Source organism: Lithobates pipiens, unplaced genomic scaffold (genome assembly GCF_037356315.1).
Source record: "Lithobates pipiens isolate NorthernLeopardFrog02 unplaced genomic scaffold, aLitPip1_a1.2 Scaffold_25, whole genome shotgun sequence".
NCBI lineage: Eukaryota > Metazoa > Chordata > Amphibia > Anura > Ranidae > Lithobates > Lithobates pipiens.
Genome location: NW_027507787.1, coordinates 111,454,851 through 111,478,025, shown reverse-complemented (window position 1 = coordinate 111,478,025; position 23,175 = coordinate 111,454,851). Strand labels below are relative to the sequence as shown.

The 23,175-nt window shown below is 44.4% G+C and overlaps 1 protein-coding gene across 2 annotated transcripts in view; it reads right to left on the bottom strand.

The window, feature by feature from the left end:
- Positions 1-23,175, bottom strand: part of PRPF19 (pre-mRNA processing factor 19) — a 563,471-nt gene that overhangs the window by 336,043 nt on the left and 204,253 nt on the right. For both annotated transcript variants that reach the window (XM_077454802.1, XM_077454803.1), the window contains exons 7-8: positions 21,325-21,366; positions 15,837-15,911 (exon numbers count right to left, since the gene is read on the bottom strand). In XM_077454802.1, coding sequence (XP_077310928.1) covers positions 15,837-15,911; positions 21,325-21,366 — 117 coding nt within the window. The remainder of the gene's footprint in view (positions 1-15,836; positions 15,912-21,324; positions 21,367-23,175) is intronic.

The window sequence follows — 23,175 nt, the reverse complement described above, 5'->3', positions numbered from 1 at the left end:
GCCGACTCAGATTTGTTTGAGATCTAGAATGGGTCTTACCTCTGTTTGGTTTTGGAACTGTGAAAAGGTTTGAATAAAAACCTGTGCCCTGTTCCTCTAAGGGAACTTCTGATATCACCGGCTGGGATAAGAGATGATCCAGAACTAGAAATACTTTTTTCACTGGATCCCTGGGAACATTTGATCTTAGAAAACGAGGAGACGGAAATTCTCAGAACTCTAGTTTGTAACCTAGAGAAACTAAAGTAGTCACCCATCTGTCTTGACGCCCAAGTGAGTGGGGGGTGTCCCTTCATAAGGAGGCTTCAGCATTCTGCTTTGCGGGCTTTCTGCCCCAAGACCTCTTGACCCTGGTGCTGCCCTTGGCGTCTTCCCCTTGAACCCAACAGTGGAGGCTGTCAAGACTGCCTAGAGGCTGATGCCCCAGGCACAAATAAGGAAGCATGCTTAAAAAAAGGAGAAATGTTTAAACTTCTTTACTGGTAAAGGCTTTTCCCATTAGAGATCCTTTGGATGTATTTATTCAGATCTTCCCCCAAATACCCATTCACCATGAAAGGGGAAACTGGCCAAGAGTTTTACACGGTGCTTCAACTGACCAATTTTTCAGCTGCAGAATTCTGCGAGAATGCACTAGTCCAAGCAAAAGCCGTGAGGCTTGTATGATAGAATCTTTCATAGCATCTACTGTGAAACATAGTGCGTCTGATACACCAGCCCATTACTGGGCCTGCTGATCAGGCAGAATCTTAAGTATCTCCACAAACTGTTCCTTAATGGACTGAGATGCAACAATTGGTTTGTTGTGAAACCACTGAGCCCTTAGAACCCTTTGAGGAGTTCCTGGTCCCTCTTCCACTCATAGCCTGAAGCAAAAAGCAGAGGAACTACCAAAAAGAATGTACACTGCTAGGTTATAGTTCAGCGCTACAAAGCTGCCATTAATGCCTAGCCTGGTAAAGTAACCTGTGCCAAAGGGAAATGCCTGTGTCACCAAACCTGAAGTAAGCCACCTATGTTCATGTGTCCCTCCACAGCCAGCAGCAGCAACACACATGTAGCCGGCGTCTGACGGCGTAAGCCCTGTCCCCTCACACTAATTATGCCCCCCGTTTTCAAAAGAAAGCTTTCCTGCACGAGCGGCGGACTCTAGGCGCCCAGCGAACAGCTGACATTGTGGCGGAGGTAAGAACCACTGCTGAGCAGCAACGCTTTTTAAAGAATGATTTTGGCATACAATTCCCCCGAAGGGGGTCATGTCAACATGGGGGGGGGGGCGCAAGAGGAGACCAGTCTCCCCTTTCTTACTGGAAGATCTGCTGCTTTGGCCAGAGGAGGAGAAGGAAGACCTGATGGCTCCTGACACAGCGCTGTTTCCAGCATAAGGCGGTGAGTGCTCAATACAGCCCACAATGGTGACACATAGGCATGACAACATTATATACTTAAAAGGAGAAAATCATAAGAAAATCCAAAGATATTTCTTAGAAAATGCCACTTACCTTGCCGCCCAAGGGTTATCTGAGATAAACCCAATCTACACCCTTCATGGGCTCCGAAACCTTCAGGAACAGGGGAACCTAGAGGTTACCCACAACCCTAGACCTGCAACAGCACCCTGCCAGTGAAAACTTTATGGCCTTACTGCCAAAAAGTACCAGATCCCAGGGTCCAGCTCTCTAAAAAGAGAAGCATTTGCATGCAAAACCTTCTTTCTTCAGACACGAGGCCCAGGTACCATTCCTTAGGCCCATTAAAGGACACTCTGAACGGATCCGGTCAGCGTGGCTAGCCCCAGCAAGGATTGCTCCAGTGGAGCTCAGCACATCTTTACTCGTCACCAACACCTTAGACAAGGGCAAAAAAACGGAGGTACTCCCGGTAATGGGAGGGGTTATATAGAGAGTGCACTTCTGGTCTTAGGGCGTACCAGTGTCCATCTATTGGTGGTCTATTAGCCCACATAGTAAATACTATGGCTCCATGTGCCCTGATGTATGAAAAGAAAAGGATATTGTCTGTGATAAGTCTTTTTGGAATGAATGCTGATTGGTCAGAAGAGGTCAGAGTCTCGACAATGTTAGCCAGTCTATCAGCCAGAGCTTGACTAAAGATTTTAAGATCATTGTTAATGACCGATGTCGATCTATAGTTTTGTGGGAGTGAGTGGTCCTTAAGGGTAATTTCAGTCGGGAAATGTTCTCCTTTGAGAATTTTATTCAACATAGTGGTAAAGAGTGGAAGGAGGAGTAGTGTTGCTTGTAGTAACTAGCAGTAAACCCATCTGGGCCTGGAGCTACAGAGCGTTTTAGGGATTTGATTACACCCAGCAGTTCTTCCTCTGTAAAGGGTGCAATGAGGGATTCAATTTGCAGGGTTTATAGTGAGGGAAGGGGGAAGGGAGGTTAGTCAGTCATGAGAGGATTGGGAAGGAAAAGGGGGCGGGTGGGTAAGTAGTTTGCAGTAGAAGTTTTCAAAAATATTCAGGACCTCTTTGTGGAGTTTATATAGATGGGAGGGAGGGAGGTGCAAGGTCTGATTGAGTTTACATGCGAAACATGGAGGATGCTGTATTGCTATGTAGGATTTGGACCAGCGGAGGGACTTTTCAGTTTTAGCTGATAACAGGTATCTAATGGCACGTAAACACGACCAGACTTTCCAGCAGGCTAGATCCGACGGTCTTCCTGACAGACTTTCGGAGGAGTTCCGACGGACATTCCCAACAAACGGACTTGGCCACACACAATCACACCAAAAGTCTCACAGATTCGAACTTGATGACGTATGACTGGACTAGAATAAGGAAGTTCATAGCCAGTAGCCAATAGCTGCCCTAGTGACTTTTTTTTCTCCTTCGGACTAATATACACAAACAGATTTCTCGATAGGCAATTGTTAGAAAAGTTTTAAATGTTTATTGTGTGACTATTAGAAAAACAATAGTCCTGAGACTGATTTGTTAAAAAGCTTACTTCTGAGCACATTATTGTATTAACTCATTGTATTGTTTTGTCCTAATTAACTCCATAGTAAGTAGGATGATTAGATTTAACTAAATATGATAGCCTAAGAATGTACGGGAATATGGATATCTAATAAAGTGCCAGCCTGTGCCATGACACGTTATTTATGTTCCCTCAGCCAATAGAAGCACGGAGATGTTATTCTTGTGGGATATGTGAGGGCGGAACACTTTCTTTTGTTGAGACTTTTTTCTTCAGCTTTCGTCCTGTAAGCATGTCTCCCTGTTGTGGGCCACATCAGAAATAAATTGTTTGCTTCTCAGAACACCCGGAGTTTTTACTGATCACAAGGGAAATTCCTAACATTTTTGGTCTTTCGAGCCGGGAGCAACACGCTGGTTTTCAGATCAGACGGCCCGACAACACTTCGGTGAGTATTGGACTTTGAAGCTCACCGAACGCTTACAAGTCCCCCCAATCAATGTTATTTGGTGAAAAAGGGGCGGGGCCATAGATCTGAATTCCACTGTCTGTTTCCGAACCTTGTGTGATCCAGTCCAGGTGTTTGAGAGGTAAGATAATTTAAATTATTCTTAATTCTTTCTGAGTCTTTTCTTCTCTTTCTCTTGCTTCTGGTTTAATGTGTTGTAATTGCCGACATTGGTATTGATCGTATAATATCTAGATGATCCAGTGCTCGTAGACAGAGACACTTGGGGACGTTGTCTAAGGTAAAAAATTACGTCGCCCACTGTCCGGACAGATAACAAAAAGATTTGAGGTATACCGAATGTCAGAGGTTGAATGCCTGACTAAGCGCTGTTTAGTTAAGTGATCTACAAAGATCGCAAGGCTAATTTTCTTCTGTGTGTGTTTACTTTATCTTTGTTCATGTTTAACCCTTTTTGATTCTCTCGATAGTGTGGGGAGTGCTGATGTTTTTTTTCTCTTGTATTGACATGGTTTTTGTGCTGCATATTTCTAAGCAGATAAGAAATTATTTTTCACCTAAGCACTGCACTCCCCCTCCCCCTCCCCCTCCCCTCATGGAAGGATGTTTTCTGCAAAGAAGTTGTAAAAGTTAACCCTTGATTAGCTATGACAATACAGAAGGGTTATATTGTAAATATTGAAACTTAGCATAAAAGAAAAAGAAGGTAGATTCTGGAGTAAATAGAATGTTGTAGAATTATCGGGTGGCTTGATGAATGTGAAAAGAAATGAAAAAAAAGGCTAAGGATGTTTTCATTGCTATGAAGGTTAAGAAGCTGTTTCTCAGAAACAAGAAAATGCAGATTGCCTGACAGAGGTTAATTTGTGCATCTGTGAAAATATTAGGACTTTTGGTGGGAAAAAAGAGTTTGAAAAATAGTCTTAAAGTAAATATTTATATTGGATTGGAGTTGATGATGCAATGCGGTTTATATTTGGGTACATTTATAAGTCAAAAGGCTAAGTTCTGAATCAGAATACTAAAAAAAAAATTTAAAAGAAAGAAAGTTCTATTTTGGGGCCCTGTGGATAAGTTTAAAATGTCAGGACCCAAAGTTCAAAAAAGGTATGGGTTAAAAATGGCGGAATATTGGCTTCAGCATGCTAGAATTAGGGTAGAAGGAAGAACAAAGGAAAAATGCCAAGCCCAATTGCCCCTAGTGGACAAAGAGGATGATCTCATCTGCTACACCCAGAGACCACCTCCCTATAATGGTCCTCCCCCTCAGGTGCAAGTAACTGCCCAGAGTAACACCTTCCCTGTGACATCCACCCCTGTCAAAGGAACCGCCTCTGAACAAAACCCCAACTCCACTTCCTCAAACTCTCCAGACAGTAGTTCAGTCCTGGAGATGAACAGATCGATCCTTGAAACATTAACTGACGCCATAACTCATGTACTAGGTGCCCCAGCAGGAGCCAAGAGACTAAGTAAACCTCCTATTAGGTATGGTGTGGAGGACGGTGAGGAATACCCCTGCGCCCCAGAAAATGCACAGGGACGGGGGGATCCATTGCTTCCAGAAAGCCCAGACTTAGGAAACAGGTTGACTGCCCTACTGAACAGATGCCAGCTTAGATGGGTACAACGGACTGATTGGCAAAAAATAAATATGACAGTACAAGAAGATAAAGAAAGTGTCAGTGACTACCTAAATAAATTACGAGAGATTTTTAGAGTGTTCTCCGGGCTCCCCGAAGCTGAAGATGTGTATAGTGCATATTAGCAACAGCTAAAGATTGCTTTTTTACATGGATTGAAACAGGATCATAAGGATTACATTGTTAAAAACATGGTTATTTACCGAACTGCATCAGTTTTAGATGTTTTACAATATGCTAAGCATTCTGAGAAGTATTTGAAAGCAAAAGCAAAAAAGAATGTGAAAGTAAAGGTTCTTATGCAAGGTGATGAAAGAGAGGAGGATGCAGAAGAGTACACTGCTGAGGCAGAACCAGAGGGGTCTCATAGAGGAAGGATTACTCTACAGAAATAGACAGCGCAACGAGAGTACTTCCACCCTGTGTACAAGCACTGGTAGCATCAGCGGTGTAGTGGTTAGCACTCTCGCCTAGCAGTGAAGGGGGTCACTGGTTCGAATCCCAATCATGACGCTGCCTGCCTGGAGTTTGCATGTACTCCCTGTGCCTGCGTGGATTTCCTCCGGGTGCTCTGGTTTCCTCCCGCACTCCGGAGACATGCAGGTGGGTTGATTGGCTTCTGTCCCGGTTTGGCCCTGGTATATGAATGGGGACGTTGGATCCTTGGGGGTGGAGAACGATGTGGGTGTACAGGGGTAGAGGCTAGACACTCACTCAGGCTGAACCGGATGGACTGGTGTCTTTATTCAACTTTACTAACTGAAAAGGTACCACATGCAGTGTTTGTTATCCTGTTACAGCAAAAGAATATCACATTTGAGCCCAGCACGACACCTTTCCTGTATGACAATACTCTTGACACAACCTCACTTAACAATACAGAGGTGTACTACATTAAACACATCCATGCTACTACCACTTCCTACTGACGGGTATAAACATGACTGCACTGTTGCCATCACTGAAAAGGTACTGCCACGAAGTGATTTGAAAGATGTACCATTATCTAACCCTGACATGATACTTTTTGTTGATGGTTCTAGTAAGAAAAATCCAGATGGCACAAATGCAACAGGATATGCAGTAGTGACACAGGATGAGATTTTGGAAGCGGGGCCACTACCAAAACATTATTCAGCACAAGTTGCAGAACTTGTAGCACTGACAAGAGCATGTATACTGTCAGAAGGAAATCTGTAACCATATATACTGACAGTCAATATGCCTTTTCAACAGTGCATGTTTTTGCACAACAATGGAAAAACAGGGGGATGGTCACCTCCAGTGGTAAACCAATTTCACATACGGACTTCATTTTAGAACTCCTAGATGCAATACAGATACCAAAAAAGCTTGCAATCTGTAAATGTCAAGCACACACAAAATATACGGACCCCATCTCAAAGGGAAATAAAAGGGCAGATGAAGCTGCACATAAAATAATGATGAGAAATCATAGTGATAGATCATACAGTCCTTACTGATATGCAGCAAAATGCCCCCCCTGGGGAAAACAATATTGGAAAACAAAGGGTTGCACAATAATTGATGATATTTACACATCACCTGAAGGGAAACCGGTATTAGCAAAATCTTTATTTAGGTATGCAGCAGTATTGACACATGGAGTAACGCATGTGTCAAACAGGGGGATGACTGAGATGTTAAATAAAGTATGTACAGCCTATGGATTCACAAATTACTAAAAAAACCTTTTGCTCACAATGCTCAGGGAGGTATAAGACCACAGAAAGGGAAGTTCCCTACACCACAATATCCATTCCAACACATTTGCATGGGTTTTATTGAATTAGACAAATGTGAAAGGAAGAAATATTGTTTGGTACCCAGGCACCCTGACCAAATGGGTGGAGATATTCCCGACAGGAAGTGCAGATGCACAGACTGTAGCCAAAGCATTACTAAGAGATATTATTCCTAGATTTGGAATCCCTGAAAGGATTTACAGTGATAATGGACCCCATTTTGTAATTAAATAATATACAACATTTGATAGAAGTGATGAGAATTAAAGGGAAATGCCAATGTGCCTATCATTCCCAATCAGCTGGATTGGTAGAAAGACATAATGGCATTCTAAAAAGCAAACTGAGAAAAGTTATGGAAGAAATAGGTAAAAATAATTGGATGTATTGCCTACTAGTAGCTGTGACCAGTATGTATATCACACCCCCAAAAGAAGATGAAAAGGTGTATGTGGGAGATTGGGTCTCAATAAAAAGTAATAAGAAAAAAAAACAGTGGTAACTCCCCAAGGTGGGATGGTCCTTTCAAAGTCCTTTTAACTACCCCTACTGTGATAAGGATTGCAGAGAGGTCTACCTGGATTCACCAGTCCCATTGTAAAAACGTTTTAGAGGCAGAGTAGGGCCAGTTGGCTACAAGAGGTCCAGAAAGTCCGGCTACAAAGGGAGGTCTCACACAAGGTGGGACTTGTCTCAAACCGGTGAAGTCTCCCTCCCCTTCCAACTCCCCTATCCTATCCGCTGGAACTCTGTAGCTGGTTAGGATGAAAGGGACAGTAATTATCCTTGGGTTACTGGTGACACTAGGAGAGGCATCCATAAGAGGGGGTAGGCGCTATGGAAGAGTAGAGGAACCTTTGGATTGGGAAAGAACAGGAAAAGCATTAAATCTAACCTTTATAGAGGGAATAACTAGCACTATACTGGTAGACTTCTGTCAGATTGCAGATTGTGGGGATACAACTGGGGCTAGAGGACTTCTATGGGCAGATAAATATATCTGCTGGCTCTGGAATAAGGCAGGATGTCAAGCATGGGATCAGGCCCTGTGGACTACAGCGCATCAAGATTGGGGGTATAATCAACCAGGGGCTAAAAAGAGTGGTATAAAGGAGAGACTCCTAATCACAAAAGCGGCCAACTCCCCCTGCACAAATAGTAAGAACTGTAACCAACTATTAATAACATTAAAGGAGCCGAGGAAGGAAGATCAGCGGTTGTATTCCATGGGAGCATGGGTGTCAGGAACTGACCCCTCAGGAATATTTTTCCTTGAGGTATTACTACCTAATAAAATTAAACAACAGGAAAAAGTAGACTCAGAAGGGAAATAAGAAGGCCATACTAAAATAGAAGTTCTGAGTATAACTATAAGATTCACTAACCTAACAATAGAAGATGCCATAGCTTTGGAGACGGGCTACCAAGAAAAAATGAGTGGTTAGAATGGTTGAGGTACACGGTTAGAACTCTGAAAAAGGAAAACTGTTTAGTTTGTGCCGGAGCCAGACCACATTTAGCAACAGTTCCTTTTCCTCTAGATCACAATACAGATCCAGTAGGTTTAAAATGTATGTTGCAATTGTATAATAAGAGCTATAAACCTGAAAAATTCTACTCGTCACACATTGAGTTTGTTGTTTCCCCCAGTACAGAGACCTCAGATACCTCCAGCGGTTACCGCTTATCCGGGCAACTTTACTTGTTTTGCACTCCCAGGGAACCGTAGCGCGGTGGATCTTGGGTCACTGCCTGATGACTACTGTGTGGAGAGGATTAACATGGACAATGGTGACTGGGTTGGACATGACATTCAGAGAGCTGATGTCTGGTGGATGTGTGGGGATAAGAAACTGCGAGCTAGACTACCGGCCAATGCCCAAGGGGATTGCGCTATGGTCCAGCTGGCTATGCCCCTGAGAATCCTGTCAGAATACCCGTGGACTAAGAGTCACCGACAGTATCGTAGGGACACCTCTCCCTTGGGGTCATTTGACTCTCAGATCTACATAGATGAGATTGGGGTTCCTCGCGGGGTGCCGGACGAGTTTAAAGCCAGGAATCGGGTGACAGCTGGGTTTGAGTCTCTTCTCTGGTGGGTGACTATAAATAAAAATGTTGACTGGATTAATTATATATATTATAACCAACAACGATTTGTAAACTATACTAGGGATGCTGTGAAGGGCCTAGCAGAACAGTTGGCCCCCACATCTCTAATGGCCTGGCAGAACCGAATGGCTTTAGATATGGTTTTAGCTGAAAAAGGAGGGTATGCAAAATGTTTGGTAGCATGTGTTGTACCTTTAATCCCCAACAATACAGCTTCTGGAGGGACAGTGACCAGAGCCTTGGAAGGACTGACTGCGCTATCGAATGAATTGGCGGAAAACTCAGGTATTAATGATCCATTCACAACTTAGCTTGAAGGATGGTTCGGTAAATGGACTGGATTTATCACATCATGTTTGATCTCAATCGCTGTGGCTTTGGCCGTTTTGGTCACTTGCGGATGCTGCTGCATTCCCTGTATTCGAGGACTTTCACAAAAACTCATTGAAACTGCAGTCTCAAGAACAATGTATCAAACCCTCTCTACCTCTGAGGAGACCTATGTGGACATTGAAGCTCAACTTAATGACATACAGTCCGAAAGTGTATAACACAGGGACTTTCATTGAAATGTGTGGAGATAAAATAGTCACACAAAGAGGAGGGAATGTTAGAAAAGTTTTAAATGTTTATTGTGTGACTATTAGAAAAACAATAGTCCTGAGACTGATTTGTTAAAAAGCTTACTTCTGAGCACATTATTGTATTAACTCATTGTATTGTTTTGTCCTAATTAACTCCATAGTAAGTAGGATGATTAGATTTAACTAAATATGATAGCCTAAGAATGTACGGGAATATGGATATCTAATAAAGTGCCAGCCTGTGCCATGACACGTTATTTATGTTCCCTCAGCCAATAGAAGCACGGAGATGTTATTCTTGTGGGATATGTGAGGGCGGAACACTTTCTTTTGTTGAGACTTTTTTCTTCAGCTTTCGTCCTGTAAGCATGTCTCCCTGTTGTGGGCCACATCAGAAATAAATTGTTTGCTTCTCAGAACACCCGGAGTTTTTACTGATCACAAGGGAAATTCCTAACAGCAATCATTCCGGCGGAGTCCAAGCGGAAAAAATTTGAAACATGGTCTATTTCTAAAGTCCGTCTGATTTTTAGACAGCAAAGGTCCTCATGAGCAACCCATAGATTACTAGGGGATATGTCCGGAGTGGCATTCATGGTGATGGTATTCTTGGATTGCAGTAGAGATTTCTTGTCGTTTAATAGGGTCTGTAAGCAGAGAATTGTTTAACCACTTCCCGACTGGTGCACGCCTCTGTACGTCGGCAGAATGGCATGGACAGGCAAATGGGCGTCCCTTTAAATTTGCCGTCATGCCATCGCATGTGCGCCGGTCAGGACCTCTGTGAGGTGGGTTGTGGGTCCCACGGACTATCGCCATGGGGAACAGGGTGATGCTAATGTAAACACGCATCTTCCCATTCTGCCTAGTGACACTATCACTGATCTCTGCTCGCTGTCATTGGGAGCAGAGATCAGCGACGTGTCACACACAGCCACGCCCCCCACAGTTAGAAAAACGCCCCAGGACACACATAACCCCTACACTGCCACCTAGTGTTAACCCCTTCAATGCCAGTGGTATTTACACATTACACGCATTTGTATAGCACTGATTGCTGTATAAATGACAACGGTCCCCAAAATGTGTCAAAAATGTCCGATGTGTCCACCATAATAATCGCATTAAAAAAAAAAATAAAAAAAAAAGCAATAATCGCCGCCATTACTAGTAAAAAAAAAAAAAAAAATGCCATAAAACTATCCCCTTTTTTGTAAACGCTATAATATTTGCATAAACGCTTATTGCGATTTTGTTTAACCAAAAATATGTATAAGAATACATATCAGCCTAAACTGAGGAAATCTCTCTCTCTCTCTCTCTCTCTATATATATATATATATTTGGGGGATATTATAGAAAAATTTTCAAAATACGCAATAAACAAAACCCGCAGGGGGTGATAAAATATCACCAAAAGAAAGCTCTATTTGTGGGGGGAAAAGGGTCATAAATTTTGTTTGGGAGCCACGTCGCACGACCGTGCAATTGTCAATTAAAGCGATGCAGTGCCGAATCGCAAAAAGTGGTCTGGTCTTTGGCCAGCAAAATGGTCCGGGGCTTAAGTGGTTAATCACCAAGTTTAAAAGGAGGGGGAAAAGTGCTGCAAATGGTCTGAAAATCGCCTGACCCACATCCCAGTTCATGGTAGATGCAAAAAGGGTGCCTCAGCGGGACTTTAAAGGGGCAGGACAAGTATTTAGTAGGCAATATCTTACTTTAAAACAAATATTTTTATTTAAATTATTGTTTAAAATCAAAGGGGTAGTGGGCATGCGGGCAAGCAGAAGCCCAAATGGTAGAAGGGATATGAATGAATGTGTGGATACAAAAAGAAAACACAGGATGCAATGTATCAGAAGCTCGATACGTCAAATGCATCCGTAATTATACATAGTTAAAAACAATGATGGACCTCAGGAGAACAGGAAGGGGGGGGGGGGGGGGTTTTGTGCTGCCTTGTGTCTCCTCGCATCCGAAGGAACCAGGAGGTGGAGAGACTGAGCCTTGAAGAATTGCTCCTGCCCTGGATGGGAGGCTCACAACCTTGAGTGAGGAAATGGGGGTTCACCCAACAGAGGGCGTCAATGGAGGTCCCTCACAGAACCCGCAGGGGATAATCTGGAAAGGCACTGAAAATTTGTAGGATTGTATTGGGGAGAAAAAGCTGGCGGTGGTAAATGGACACAGCGCTCAGGTCGGAGCACGTCTTGTGTTTCAAACAGGCAAGTGGGTCTTGATTAGAGAAGCCATGTGTGTGTGTCAATGTGGCCTGAAGTCTCGGCCAGGCGCCAAGTGTAGGGAGTGTCTGACAAACCAATTAGAGATGTAGAAAGGGTAACCGTATTATGGTCAGACCAAGGGCAGAGATGGATAGCAGAGTTTGTGGAGTTGGCCAGGATAATAGGGGTGCAAAAGATGTAATCTAACCTGGCAAATGAATTATGGGGGTGAGAATAAAAGGTGAAGTCCTTTGCACCTATATTATCTGATCGCCATTCATCAGATAATTGGAAAGACTGTAATGTTTTGGACATTTGGGGAAAGCTGCATTGAGACTGGAAGTGGTGCTTCTGTCCATCTGGGGGTGGGCCACAAGGTTAAAATCCCCTCCTACAAACATATGCGTTGAAGAGTATCGCTTAAGGCAGGCATGTCCAAAGTCTGGCCCGTGGGCCAATCGCGCCCGGTTTTGAACGGCCTACCTGGTTTTCTAAACCAGCCTCTCTCAACCACTGTGCCGCGGGATCAGGGCTGTCAGATGAGCCCGATCCCCTGTACATCGGCACTGTGAGAAGCTCCGTCAGATTCAAAAGTTAAAGTAAAGTGCAGGGGAGTGTGCTGTGCTCTCTGCTTCCCCCTACAGTGCAGTAGCTGGCTGATTAAGGAAGCTGGAAAGGTAGAGTAGATTAGTTTTTAAAGGTTTCATGTGTCCATGTGTGCATGTGTGCATGTGTCTGTATGTATGTCTATGTAGGCATGTGTTTGTATACGCGTTCATTTGTCTATATGTGTGTGTGTGCGCGCATTTGTGTCTGTGTGTATGTTATTTTTAATCCGGACCCCCCCACTCCTGCACCATCAGAACTGCTTTTGTAGGGCTTGTGTGTGATAGCAGCCAGGGCTGCTATTCCTCTGAAAAGCAATCCATGCACAGATCGCTTTTCAGAGGCATTTGAAAGGCGGTAAAGAGGCATTATGTTGCTTTACCACCACCTGTTTTAAGCCCGTAAATGCAGCAACACTATACCGCAACTGTACAATTTACAAAGTTGCAGGGTAGTTTCAGCGCAGGCTTGTTCACCCTGGGTATACCTCAAGCTGAAGCCACAGCAAGTGTACACCCACAGCTGTTCCCTCTGCAGCTAAAGGGGGAGACGTTGGGGGTGGTAAAAAACGCTTAACCATGTGGTTTTACTGCCTCTCCAACCTGACATGTGAACAAGCCCTTGGTTCTTATCTGTGTGGCTGCGTGCTGCGTGTAGGGCAGCCCATTAATTTCAATGGACTTCCCTACCCACAAAAATGCAGGGAAAGAAGGCCAAGCTTTTTTCATTTTTTTTTTATTGCACTGCACCAAAAGCACCCCACGTTTTCCAATGTGTGGGGTATCGTTAAGAATTAACGGTACCCCTAAAGAGCAGAGCATTTGTCTGTGTCAGGAACGAGCACGACAAAGGCAAGAGAAATCTTGTTGGGCAGTGTATTAGTACTCAAACTAAAACACTTAGACCGAATTTTGACCGAAGTTCAAAGAATGTCAGGCAAAATGGTCGGCCCTCACGCATGTTCACTTCATCAAATCTGGCCCTTTTTGTGTTGGAAAACACAGATTTAAGGGTTTTAAAGGCGGCGGCAAAAAAGGAGGCCTGTGCAAGATTCACCACTGCCAGAGGTCCACTTCTTGAAAAGGTCCTCCGCAAATGGTTAGCATAACACAAAGCATTTGGGAACCACAAGCTGACATTTTGGACGTGCCATATACTTGTAAACAAATCTGTCAAATATGCAGAATAAGGAAAAGTCTTGGCACACCTGGCCAGCTTGTGTATACCAAAAGGAACAGGTAACTCAGACACCATCAGGAAATTCTCAATTTTAAGTGTCTCTGCACAGACACAATAAGAGTGGAGATCAACATCCTCTCCCATGCAACAGCTGAGCCAGAGCACTCAACCTAGTCATCCGAGGAAGCTGGTGATGCCTCATTGGGGTCCCCAGCAATAGCAGAGCCCCTAGCAGCAGAGCCCGACTCAGGCTCAGAGACATCTGCGGAAGAGGTAGATGGGGAAGAGTGCTTATTACTCGCCAATTCCACCCGGGCGGCAAATGATTCTAGGACTCCCAACAGCACGTTTAAAGAGGAATCTGAAGGACCCATCCCCTCAAAGATGGAGGTGAAATGTGCTCTCGAGATTCCACGGGGACCATCTACCCAGGCAGGGACTGTGCAAGAAGAGGGACTCTGAAAGACAGGAGGCAGAGGAACACTAAGCCTGCAGAGAGGGAGATTAGCACCAGGGAGGACTTAACACCTGCTCACCATTCCTGTGTGTTGTCCACGTGCAGCAGAAAACAGCAGAGGAGAGAGCAGCGCACTTGAGTCTTGGAGACCATCCCTCATCAGCCACAGACTGTTAGGGAAAAGCAAGATGTCTGCCACATTTGGCTACCAACCTGTCCAGCCAGCCCCCATAGTAAGTTCATGGGCTTGGTCACCCGCAAAATGGCCACTCAACCTGGCTTCAGCAATACGGCCACCAGAATCAACAAAAACATTGCCTCCTCGGTTTCAAAAACATGGCCATTAGCCAATGTAGAATTACATGGTGGTGCCAGAAAAGAAAGAGCAGTAGCCCCTCCCTTTCCCCCCTCCCAAGGAAAAGAATGCTGAAAAATGCTGAAGGAGACCCCAGCGGGGAACCCATTTCCATGATCACGAGGCAAAAAAACCTGCATTACCTATGACAAAGAGGGGGTTTTATGCCTATAGAGAAAGCCCATAGGAATTTCCAAGCTTTTCCTGCCTGGTGTCCTACTCCTGTAGGTGGCATTAAAAAACCCTGTCTGGTCATGAATATGGAGAGGATGTATGTCTGAGGATACCAGGGGTTGAGCAGTGGGGAGTGTATTGTTCGTTTACATTTTGCCTCGATCAGGGTACAAGTGTTCCAAAGCTAGGCTTAAAGTGGTTGTAAAGGCAGAAGATTTACCTTAATGCATTAAGATTTAAAAATAAAAATAAAACACAGTGCAACAGCACCCCTCAGCACCCCTAATACTTATCTGAGCATCTCTATCTAGCAATGTTGCATGAGAGACTCAGCTGCCTGGGACTCTCCCTCGTCATTGGCTGAGACAGTAGCAGAGCTCCATTTGCTCCTTCTGCTGTCAAAGTCAGTGAGCCAATGAGGAGAGATAGAGGGGGGGGGGGGCCTAGACACGGCTCCATATCTGAACGAAGACAGCGCTGTGGCTCGGGTGCCACCATAGCAAGCTGCTTGCTGTGGGGGCACTTGTCAGGAGGGAGGGGCAAGGAGCACCGAACAGGGACCTGAGAAGAGGAAGCTCTGGACTTCTCTGTACAAAACCACTGCACAGAGGATGCAAGTATAACATGTTATTTTTATGCAGAAAGAAAAGACACATGAGAATCTAGTATCACTTTAAGCCTCATACACAGGCCGAATGCCGGCTGACATGGGAGCGTGTGCATGGAACCCTGTCCGACAAAATCCGGACTTTTAGCTGGCTCCTGTCAGACGAGCATGCTGGAAAACCAGCAGCCGACCTACTACCGATCAGCGTTCTCAGCCAATGGCTGAGAGCACTGATAGGAGTGTTCTGGCGAGTGGGGCCACCCCGTCGGAACAAAACAGCTCAGCGGGGGAGATCATTCGACAGTTCTCTGCTGGGTTGAACAAAAAAAATTAATAGTGTGTACCAGGCTTTAGGAAAGGCTGATCTAGATAGCGGCCATGTGTCTAGGGTAGCAGCTATATACCAGGAATCTTGAATAACGGAGATGGAATTTCTTTTTATTTTTTATTTCTTTTAAGAGTTGAAGACATCAATCCTCTAGGACACTAGCTGGGTCTAGGAGGGGTTACCCTAAGCTGGCCTATCAGATTATTTTATTCAGCCCCTATATGCTGTGGAGATAAGTGAGAAGAGATTCTGTAGATTAGAAAAATACAACTGGGCAAGGCTAACACCATACTGTACACAAAGATGTTCTGTTTTGTCAGCACACTATTAAATGTACCCGATTACATGATACAAAATTGAAAGCTTGATAAGCTGTAGGTTCTTACCACATGGGAGGAAACTTGGTGATACTTGCTGAGTTCTTCTGGTTTTACCAGATCTTCTGGAACAGTTTTGCCACGCTACAGAGGAACAAATTACAGTCAATTTTAAACATTTTTTTTTTTATTATTATAAAAAGTTCTATAATGTTTAAAATGTATAAAGGGCAGAACTACAGCCAAAAACATAACATTTAAAAGGACACAACTATATTGCATCATAAGAGTTTTCACTGACATCTAGAAAGGCCAAAAAAAACACTTCTAGCAAAGTAGATAAAATGTTATAGAAAAAAAAATTAATGGGTATTTTGACTGTGTATATAAGTGTATATATAGCGCAGCACTACTATAATGGTAACCAATACAACACCTTGTGCAAATAATATGATTTTTAAAACAGCTTACCTGTAAAATCCTTTTCTTTGATGTACATCAGGGGACACAGCGCCATAGTAATAACTATGTGGGTTACATCGGACCATCAGGTGCTGGACACTGGCACGCCTCTTAAGGCGTGAACTTCCCCCATATAACCCCTCCCATTACTGGGAGTCCTCAGTTTTGTAGCCAAGCAATCAGTGTATTTGAAGAAGGGAGGGACCTCTGTGTCCAAGAAAAGGATTTTACAGGTAAGCCGTTTTAAAAATCCTATTTTCTTTTCTTAGATCAAGGGACACAGCGCCATAGTAATAACTATGTGGGATGTCCCATAGAAATGGCAACTCAAGGGGGGGGGGGGGGGGGACAGAATCAAGGAAACAGGAGGCCAGAGGACTCATACTGCAGCCTGCAGTATATGCCCAAAAGCCATCTCCTCATGACCTTTAATACCGATTTGAAAAAAAAAATAAAAAAATCAGATAAACGACTGAACCAAAGACCAATGTTGCGGTCTTACAGATCTGAGCCATAGAGGCCTGATGATGCATCACCCAAGAGGCACTAATCACCCTTAATGAGTGTGCTCTTAATATGAGAAGGAATAATTTTCTTCTTTAAGCTGAAGCTTGATCAATGACTTGACAAACCCATTTGGAAAATAGTGGATCTTGACACTGCCTGACCATATCTTGGACCCTTTGGCAGTACAAACAAAACCTGTGTTTTGCGAACCTGAGCGGTCGCCCTTAAATAGATTCTGATCGCTCTTACTACATCAAGAGACTGTAGTGCTTTCTCTTCCCCAGATTAAGGCTTCTGGGGAGAAATAAGGAAGAATAATATCTTGGTTTAAATGAAAACCTGTTACCACTTTTGGTAAGAGTTCAGGATGACGACATCAAATCACCTCGTCCCTATACCTGATGAAATATGGCTTTTACAAGACAGAGCCATTTAGTTCCATTATTCTTCTAGCAGAAGAAATGGAAAGCCGACAAGACCAATCTTAAATCCCAAGGATTTAGAGGTGCCCTGATAAGGGGAATAAACCGCGTTAATCCCGGTATAAGCTACGCACCAAGAATGGGAAGCAAGAGGCCGTAGGAAAAAGAAAGACATCGGCCTGGATCTGGCTCTTGATAAAAGTCAAAGCCAGCTTCATTTCAGATCCCATATGCAGGAATCCTGCCTATTGACACCTCCTGGGGTGCCAACCCCTGGATCCATACCAAGAAACCTATGCCTTCCAGATTCTATAGTAAGCGATTCTGGAAGCCGGCTTCTTGGCATAAATCTAAGTAGACACTACTGAAGGAGATCACCCACAATATTTTTTAGAGTTGGATTCAACAGTCAAACCTGTTAAACTCCTTGTCCGTAAAGTAGGATGAAATACCAGACCCTGTGCAAGAAGGTCTGGCTATAATGGCAGAGTCCAAAGGACTTCAACTGCCCTCCTTATGATCTCGATCAATTCAGATCTTCTGGGACCCGGCTGGGGCCACCAGAATCGCCGCCCTCTGTTCCTGCTTAATCCTGCGAATAAGGCGCGGAAGTAGCAGAGTGAGAACTGATACCCTGGGAAGACTAATGCATCTGTTGCGCCTGCTAGCGGACCCCTTGTTTGACAAAGTTGTTAGCCTTACTAATGAATGTGGACGCGAATAGGTCCATGTCAGGAGTACCCCATCTGACATATTGCTAGGAAGATGTCGGGGTGAAGAGATCATTCTCCTGGAAATTGTTGGCGTCTCAAGTAGTACGCCTGAAATATTAAAATTGCCGATAGGCAAGGTGTGGCTCTGTCAGACCGAATCCTGTCAGGACAGTCCTGTAACCTGACCGCCAAGATTCCATGGCCAGATGTACTGCCTGAAACTTCCAAAGTTGATAGGTAAGGTCCTCTAACCTGGACAATCTCCCCTGGACAGAATCTTCTTCCAGGGCTGCTCCCCAGCCTAGAAGGCTGGCATCTGTTAACATCTTGCAGGATAAAGATTTTGCCTCCTGCTGGATACAACCATCAATTTAGGCTCTGACCTATGTCGGGAGCCAAGCGTATTGGAAACAAACAAGGCCTGAATCCTCTTTATTCCAGACCAACAGGATGGTGTTTTGAAGCAGTCTTTGAATAAAACTGCGCGTGAGGGACGGCCTTAAAGGCGGCCACCATATCCCCTAAAAATCTCCTGCAGCCAAAATGAAGGAATTTTCCTTCCTGATAAGTTGAATTAGTCCTACAAAAGGAACTGATTCACGTCTGGGGTAAGAATACCTTCTTCTGTATGGTATCTATAACCAGCCCCCAAGTAACCGCCTTGATGGTTTTAATGAGAACTTTCCTGTGCTGAGAATCCAACCTAGAGATTTCCGCTATCTACAGCTGAGATCAGACTCCGGTTTTAGATCTGAGACTGAATGATCTATTCAAACTAGATCTTCCAATAGGCTAGGACCGCTATGCCTTGAGCCTTTAACCTGGCTTAAAAGGAGGTGCCAGAATCCTTCAGAACACTCGTAGTGCTTTGGCCAAGCCGAATGGCAGTGCCACGATTGAAAATATATATATATGCATGCACACACACTTTATATAGCAGAGATTTCTGGTAAGCAGGAAACTTTGGCACATGGAGATACGCAACTCCCCTCCTTGCATTATGGACACAGCCAATCGAATTATGAAAGGATCGGATGTTTAAGTGCTGATTCAGATTTCTGAGATCTAGATTGGGTCCTACCTCTCTGCTTGGCTCTGGGACCTTAAAAGGTTTGATCCAAAAAACCCTGTTCCACCAAGGGAATCTCTGATATCACTGACTGGGATAACAGCTGATCCAGAAACCAGAAAGAGACACTTCTCTTATTTCTATCTTTTCTCTGGAACCTTAGGAGCATTCTTTGAGGAGACTGACAATCTTGGATAAGAATGCTGCATCAGCAGCCCCAAGGACCCCACAGGCAGCACCCAAACAGGACCCAAACCCCGGACCCTCGGATCGAAAGCCGACTGGGCCATCCGGGCTCTTTAAACTCTAGATGTAACCTAGAGAAGAAAATCACAGATATCACTCTGTTCTTTACATTGTTCCTGCCAGACTGAGAATCGCAGGACCTTTCCCCTCACTAAAGTAGGGGTGCTCCTTCATGAGAAGGCCTTAGCATTCTGCTCCAGGGGCTTTCTGCCCCAAAGATCCTGGTGCTGCCCCTGGCAACCTTCTCCTGAACCTGACGTGAGACCATCGAGACTGCCTAAAAGGCAGATACCACAGGTATATGAGAGGCTGCATGATTAAGGGACACAGACAGGCTAAGGGTTTTCACCTGGTGCTTTGGCTGACTAATATTTCAGCCATGGACCTCTGCAAAAATGCACTAGTCCAAGTATAAGCCATAGGGCTTAAATGATCAAGTCCTTCATAGCATCTGTGAGACACAGTGCATCAAATACACCAGCCCCCTGCCGGGTCTGCTGATCAGGCAGAACTTTCAGGTATCACACACACCTGTTCCTTAACCCCTTGGATTCCAAATGCATTGGCTTGACTCAAAATGTGCTCCACCACAATAGTGGAGCAGACATTAAGGGGTTAATGGACTGAGCTACTCCAATTGCAGCCAGAACTACATCTATCTTGTCTTTAAAAGGAAAATCCAACTTTAACTTGCTGGATCCTTTATCGGTGCTTTATCCACTGGACATGCGAGACTATTCTCACTGAGGTGATTGCAGCATTAATAGCTGGAACCCCCCCATTTCTTTCATAAAAATGTTCCCATTCAGAATACATAGCTCTGCATTTTTAGTGCTTTTTGCATCTTGAAGATTTGCACTACAGAACTTGTTCCATGTTGAATGGACTCCCAGGTGGGGGAGGTTCAAATGAACCCTATTAGGAGGTAGATACCTCAAGAGTCTGTAGCAGGCAACAAAAGGAAGGGTATTCAGGGCAACGTCACAAACGTACTTAAGGCCTTTCATTAGTCGGTCTGCTAGTTCCACTCAGACAGGAGAAGCCTGTTCTCCCAATTCTTGGTGCAAGTTTTGCCCACTCAGTGTCTGCGACCCAAGTGCGGATGCCAGTACTGGTCGCATGGCTGACCCCACAACCGTAAACAAGGAATGAGCCAACAACCTCACAAGCACCTTCCAAGGACATGAAAAACCGGACCCAGGACACAGCCAGCAAGCGCCACTGCCACCCCCCCCCCCCCCCCCCCAGGTGAGAGCCCTCCCCCCGGAGAGCACCTGCACAAACACACACCGCTCCCACAGCATCCCCCACGGGGAGGGGGGGAGGGAGAAAGGGACAGGGAGAGAATGGAGGGGAGGTGAGGGACCCCCAAATCGACCTCCCAGGGAATGCCCAGCTGCTCAGCCCCACCGAGGCAGGGAGAGCTGTACTTACCAGTCCTGAAGAGCTGGGAGACATTCCATTACAGACCCACTCTCTGATCAGTACAGGGTGGCTGCTGGCCCGGCACACTGCGACGCAGACATCAGTAGCCTGGTCATGTGTGTGCCCCGGAGCATAAAAGCTCACCGACCCCCTCTGAAGCTGAGGTTTCATCGTGGCCGACCCAGTGCGGAGCTCTGGCCTGCGCACACTCGATGGCCGGACTGGGGAGACTACAAGGATAAGGGTATCCAGCCTGTCACCCAGCCGGCTGTTGATAGATCACAGGATCTAGCATCTTGCGCAAAAAGCCAAGCTTCTGCAGAAAAGAAAAAAAAAAAAAGAAAAAAAAGAAAAATAAGAAAAAAAAAAAAAAGACGGACCGACGGGCCCGTCAGGGTTCCTAGGTCCTTCCCTAGGCAAAATAAAACTGATGATTGCATGGCAGGCTGGAGGGTTGTTACCTAAGGGACGGACCGGACCCCCCCCCCCCCCGGGGCAGAACTGGAAAGTTCTGTGTGTTACAGAACATGTAATGCCTAGTATTCTCCTAAAGGTGGGGGTAACAACCCAATGGCTAAGAGACGAACTGTGTCGGTAGGTGAATATAATAGAAAGCATAACAAACGCTTATTAGGAAGATTTTTTTTTTATCAACTGTATATTTTCTGTAAACCCTTCAACCTTTTAGAGCAAGGCTAAATCTAATAACTTACCTTCTTACGTTCAGTGGTAAGCACAGTTGCTTTGTCTTGAAGCTGCAAAAGAGGCGAGAAAGAAAGGCACTCATTATTGTATACTTCACGTTAAGATTAAGATAAGATTGCATATGGGGTTTCACCTTTGAAGGTCAGTATCTGAACAAAAGATTCTGTGGATTCATTACGAACACTTTTTAACCACTTAAGCACTAGGTCAATTCCGACACTTCTCACATATGTAAAAATCTAAAAAAAAAAAAAATCTAGAAAAAACTCTAAACATTATAGATTTTTTTTTAGCAGAGACCCTAGAGAACAAAACGGTGGATGTTGAAATTTTATGTCACACGCTATTTGCGCAGCGGCTAAAGTGGGGTACACACTAGGAAAATACAGCAAATGATAGTCAGATTTTCCTCATTGTTTCACAGCAAATGAAAGAACCAATGAAAATTTGTACGAAAATTCCTGTATGACAAAGGCTTCTTTTTTTATTGTGTCTGATCAAGCGCAGGCTTTCGTTTCGGATTTTTCTTGGTAAACATTAAACAAAAATCATTCGTTCTGTTCCCATCCAAAAACATTTTTGGAGCTTGTTCCATTCGAAACGTGTTCAGAAGGTTGGATTCGACTGTAGAAAGTTTTGTATGTACTATACAAAAATCGTACGAAAATGTACGCCCGATTTTCTTATAGTATGTACGAGCCTTAACTCAAAAAACTCCCCTCTGGGTATTTTGTGTACATTGCAGGCATTTTAACAAACTTTTTTGCAAATTACTACCTTTTGTTATTCAGAAGAAACAGCTGCTTGCTTATCTGTCCATGTTCTAAATGAATCTATATGGGAGTGGTTTTACAATTCTCAACTTCCTCTATACAAGGAAAGTGGCACAGTCTGCATCCCTTTAGAAGTGATTTCCCTTTGACAGCATCTCACTATAAATGACATATTGCAGGGGATGCCCAAAATCTTACATGTATCGAGCAGATATGGCCCCTTTCACACTGGGGCGGTGCGGGCATCGGCGGTAAAGCGCCGCTATTTTTAGCTGCACTTTACCGTCGTTTTAGCAGCGGTCTGTGGGCGCTAGCGGGGTGGTTTTAACCCCGCTAGCGGCCGAAAAAGGGTTAAAACCGCCCGCATAGCGCCGCCGCAGCGGCGCTTTGCCGGCGGTATTGCCGCGCTGTCCCATTGATTTCAATGGGTAGGAGCGGTGAATACACCGCTCCTTCACCGCGCCAAAGATGCGGTTAGCAGGACTTTTTTCACTGTCCTGCCAGCGCACCGGCTTTCACACTGGAGTGAAAGGGGCCGGTTTTTTTCAGGCGCTACACAGGCGCCATTTTTAGCGCTGTAACACCTGAAAACCGCCCCAGTGTGAAAGGGGCCTATCTGGGAACATGAGTAAGCCAATAACACAAGCAGGAAATGTAATTTCTAGGGGGCATTCTGTACATCTGTGTATAGAAAGCGTTCTGGTAGCCATATTGCACTGCATTTTACAGAAAATAACAGCTGCTGCAAATTAAAAAGGAAAGGAAGTTTTTAACATCCAATTACACAAAGTGACTTGTGTTGCAATTGTATACGCTATATATTTTTTTTCTCCCAAGAAGAGTTAACCTTTAATGAATTTTCATACACAAATACTATACAATTTCAAATTTTTAGGTAAAAATATAAAAGATGATGTTACACCGAGTAAACAGATACTGAACATGCAACACTTTAAAACTGCATATGCCAGTGGAAGGCGACAAACTACAGTACCTAAAAATCTTCATTGGTGACGCTTTAAAAGCCTTTACAGGTTACCAGGGGGAGCTACACAGAAGTTCTGGAGCAAAAATTATTCCTCTTGC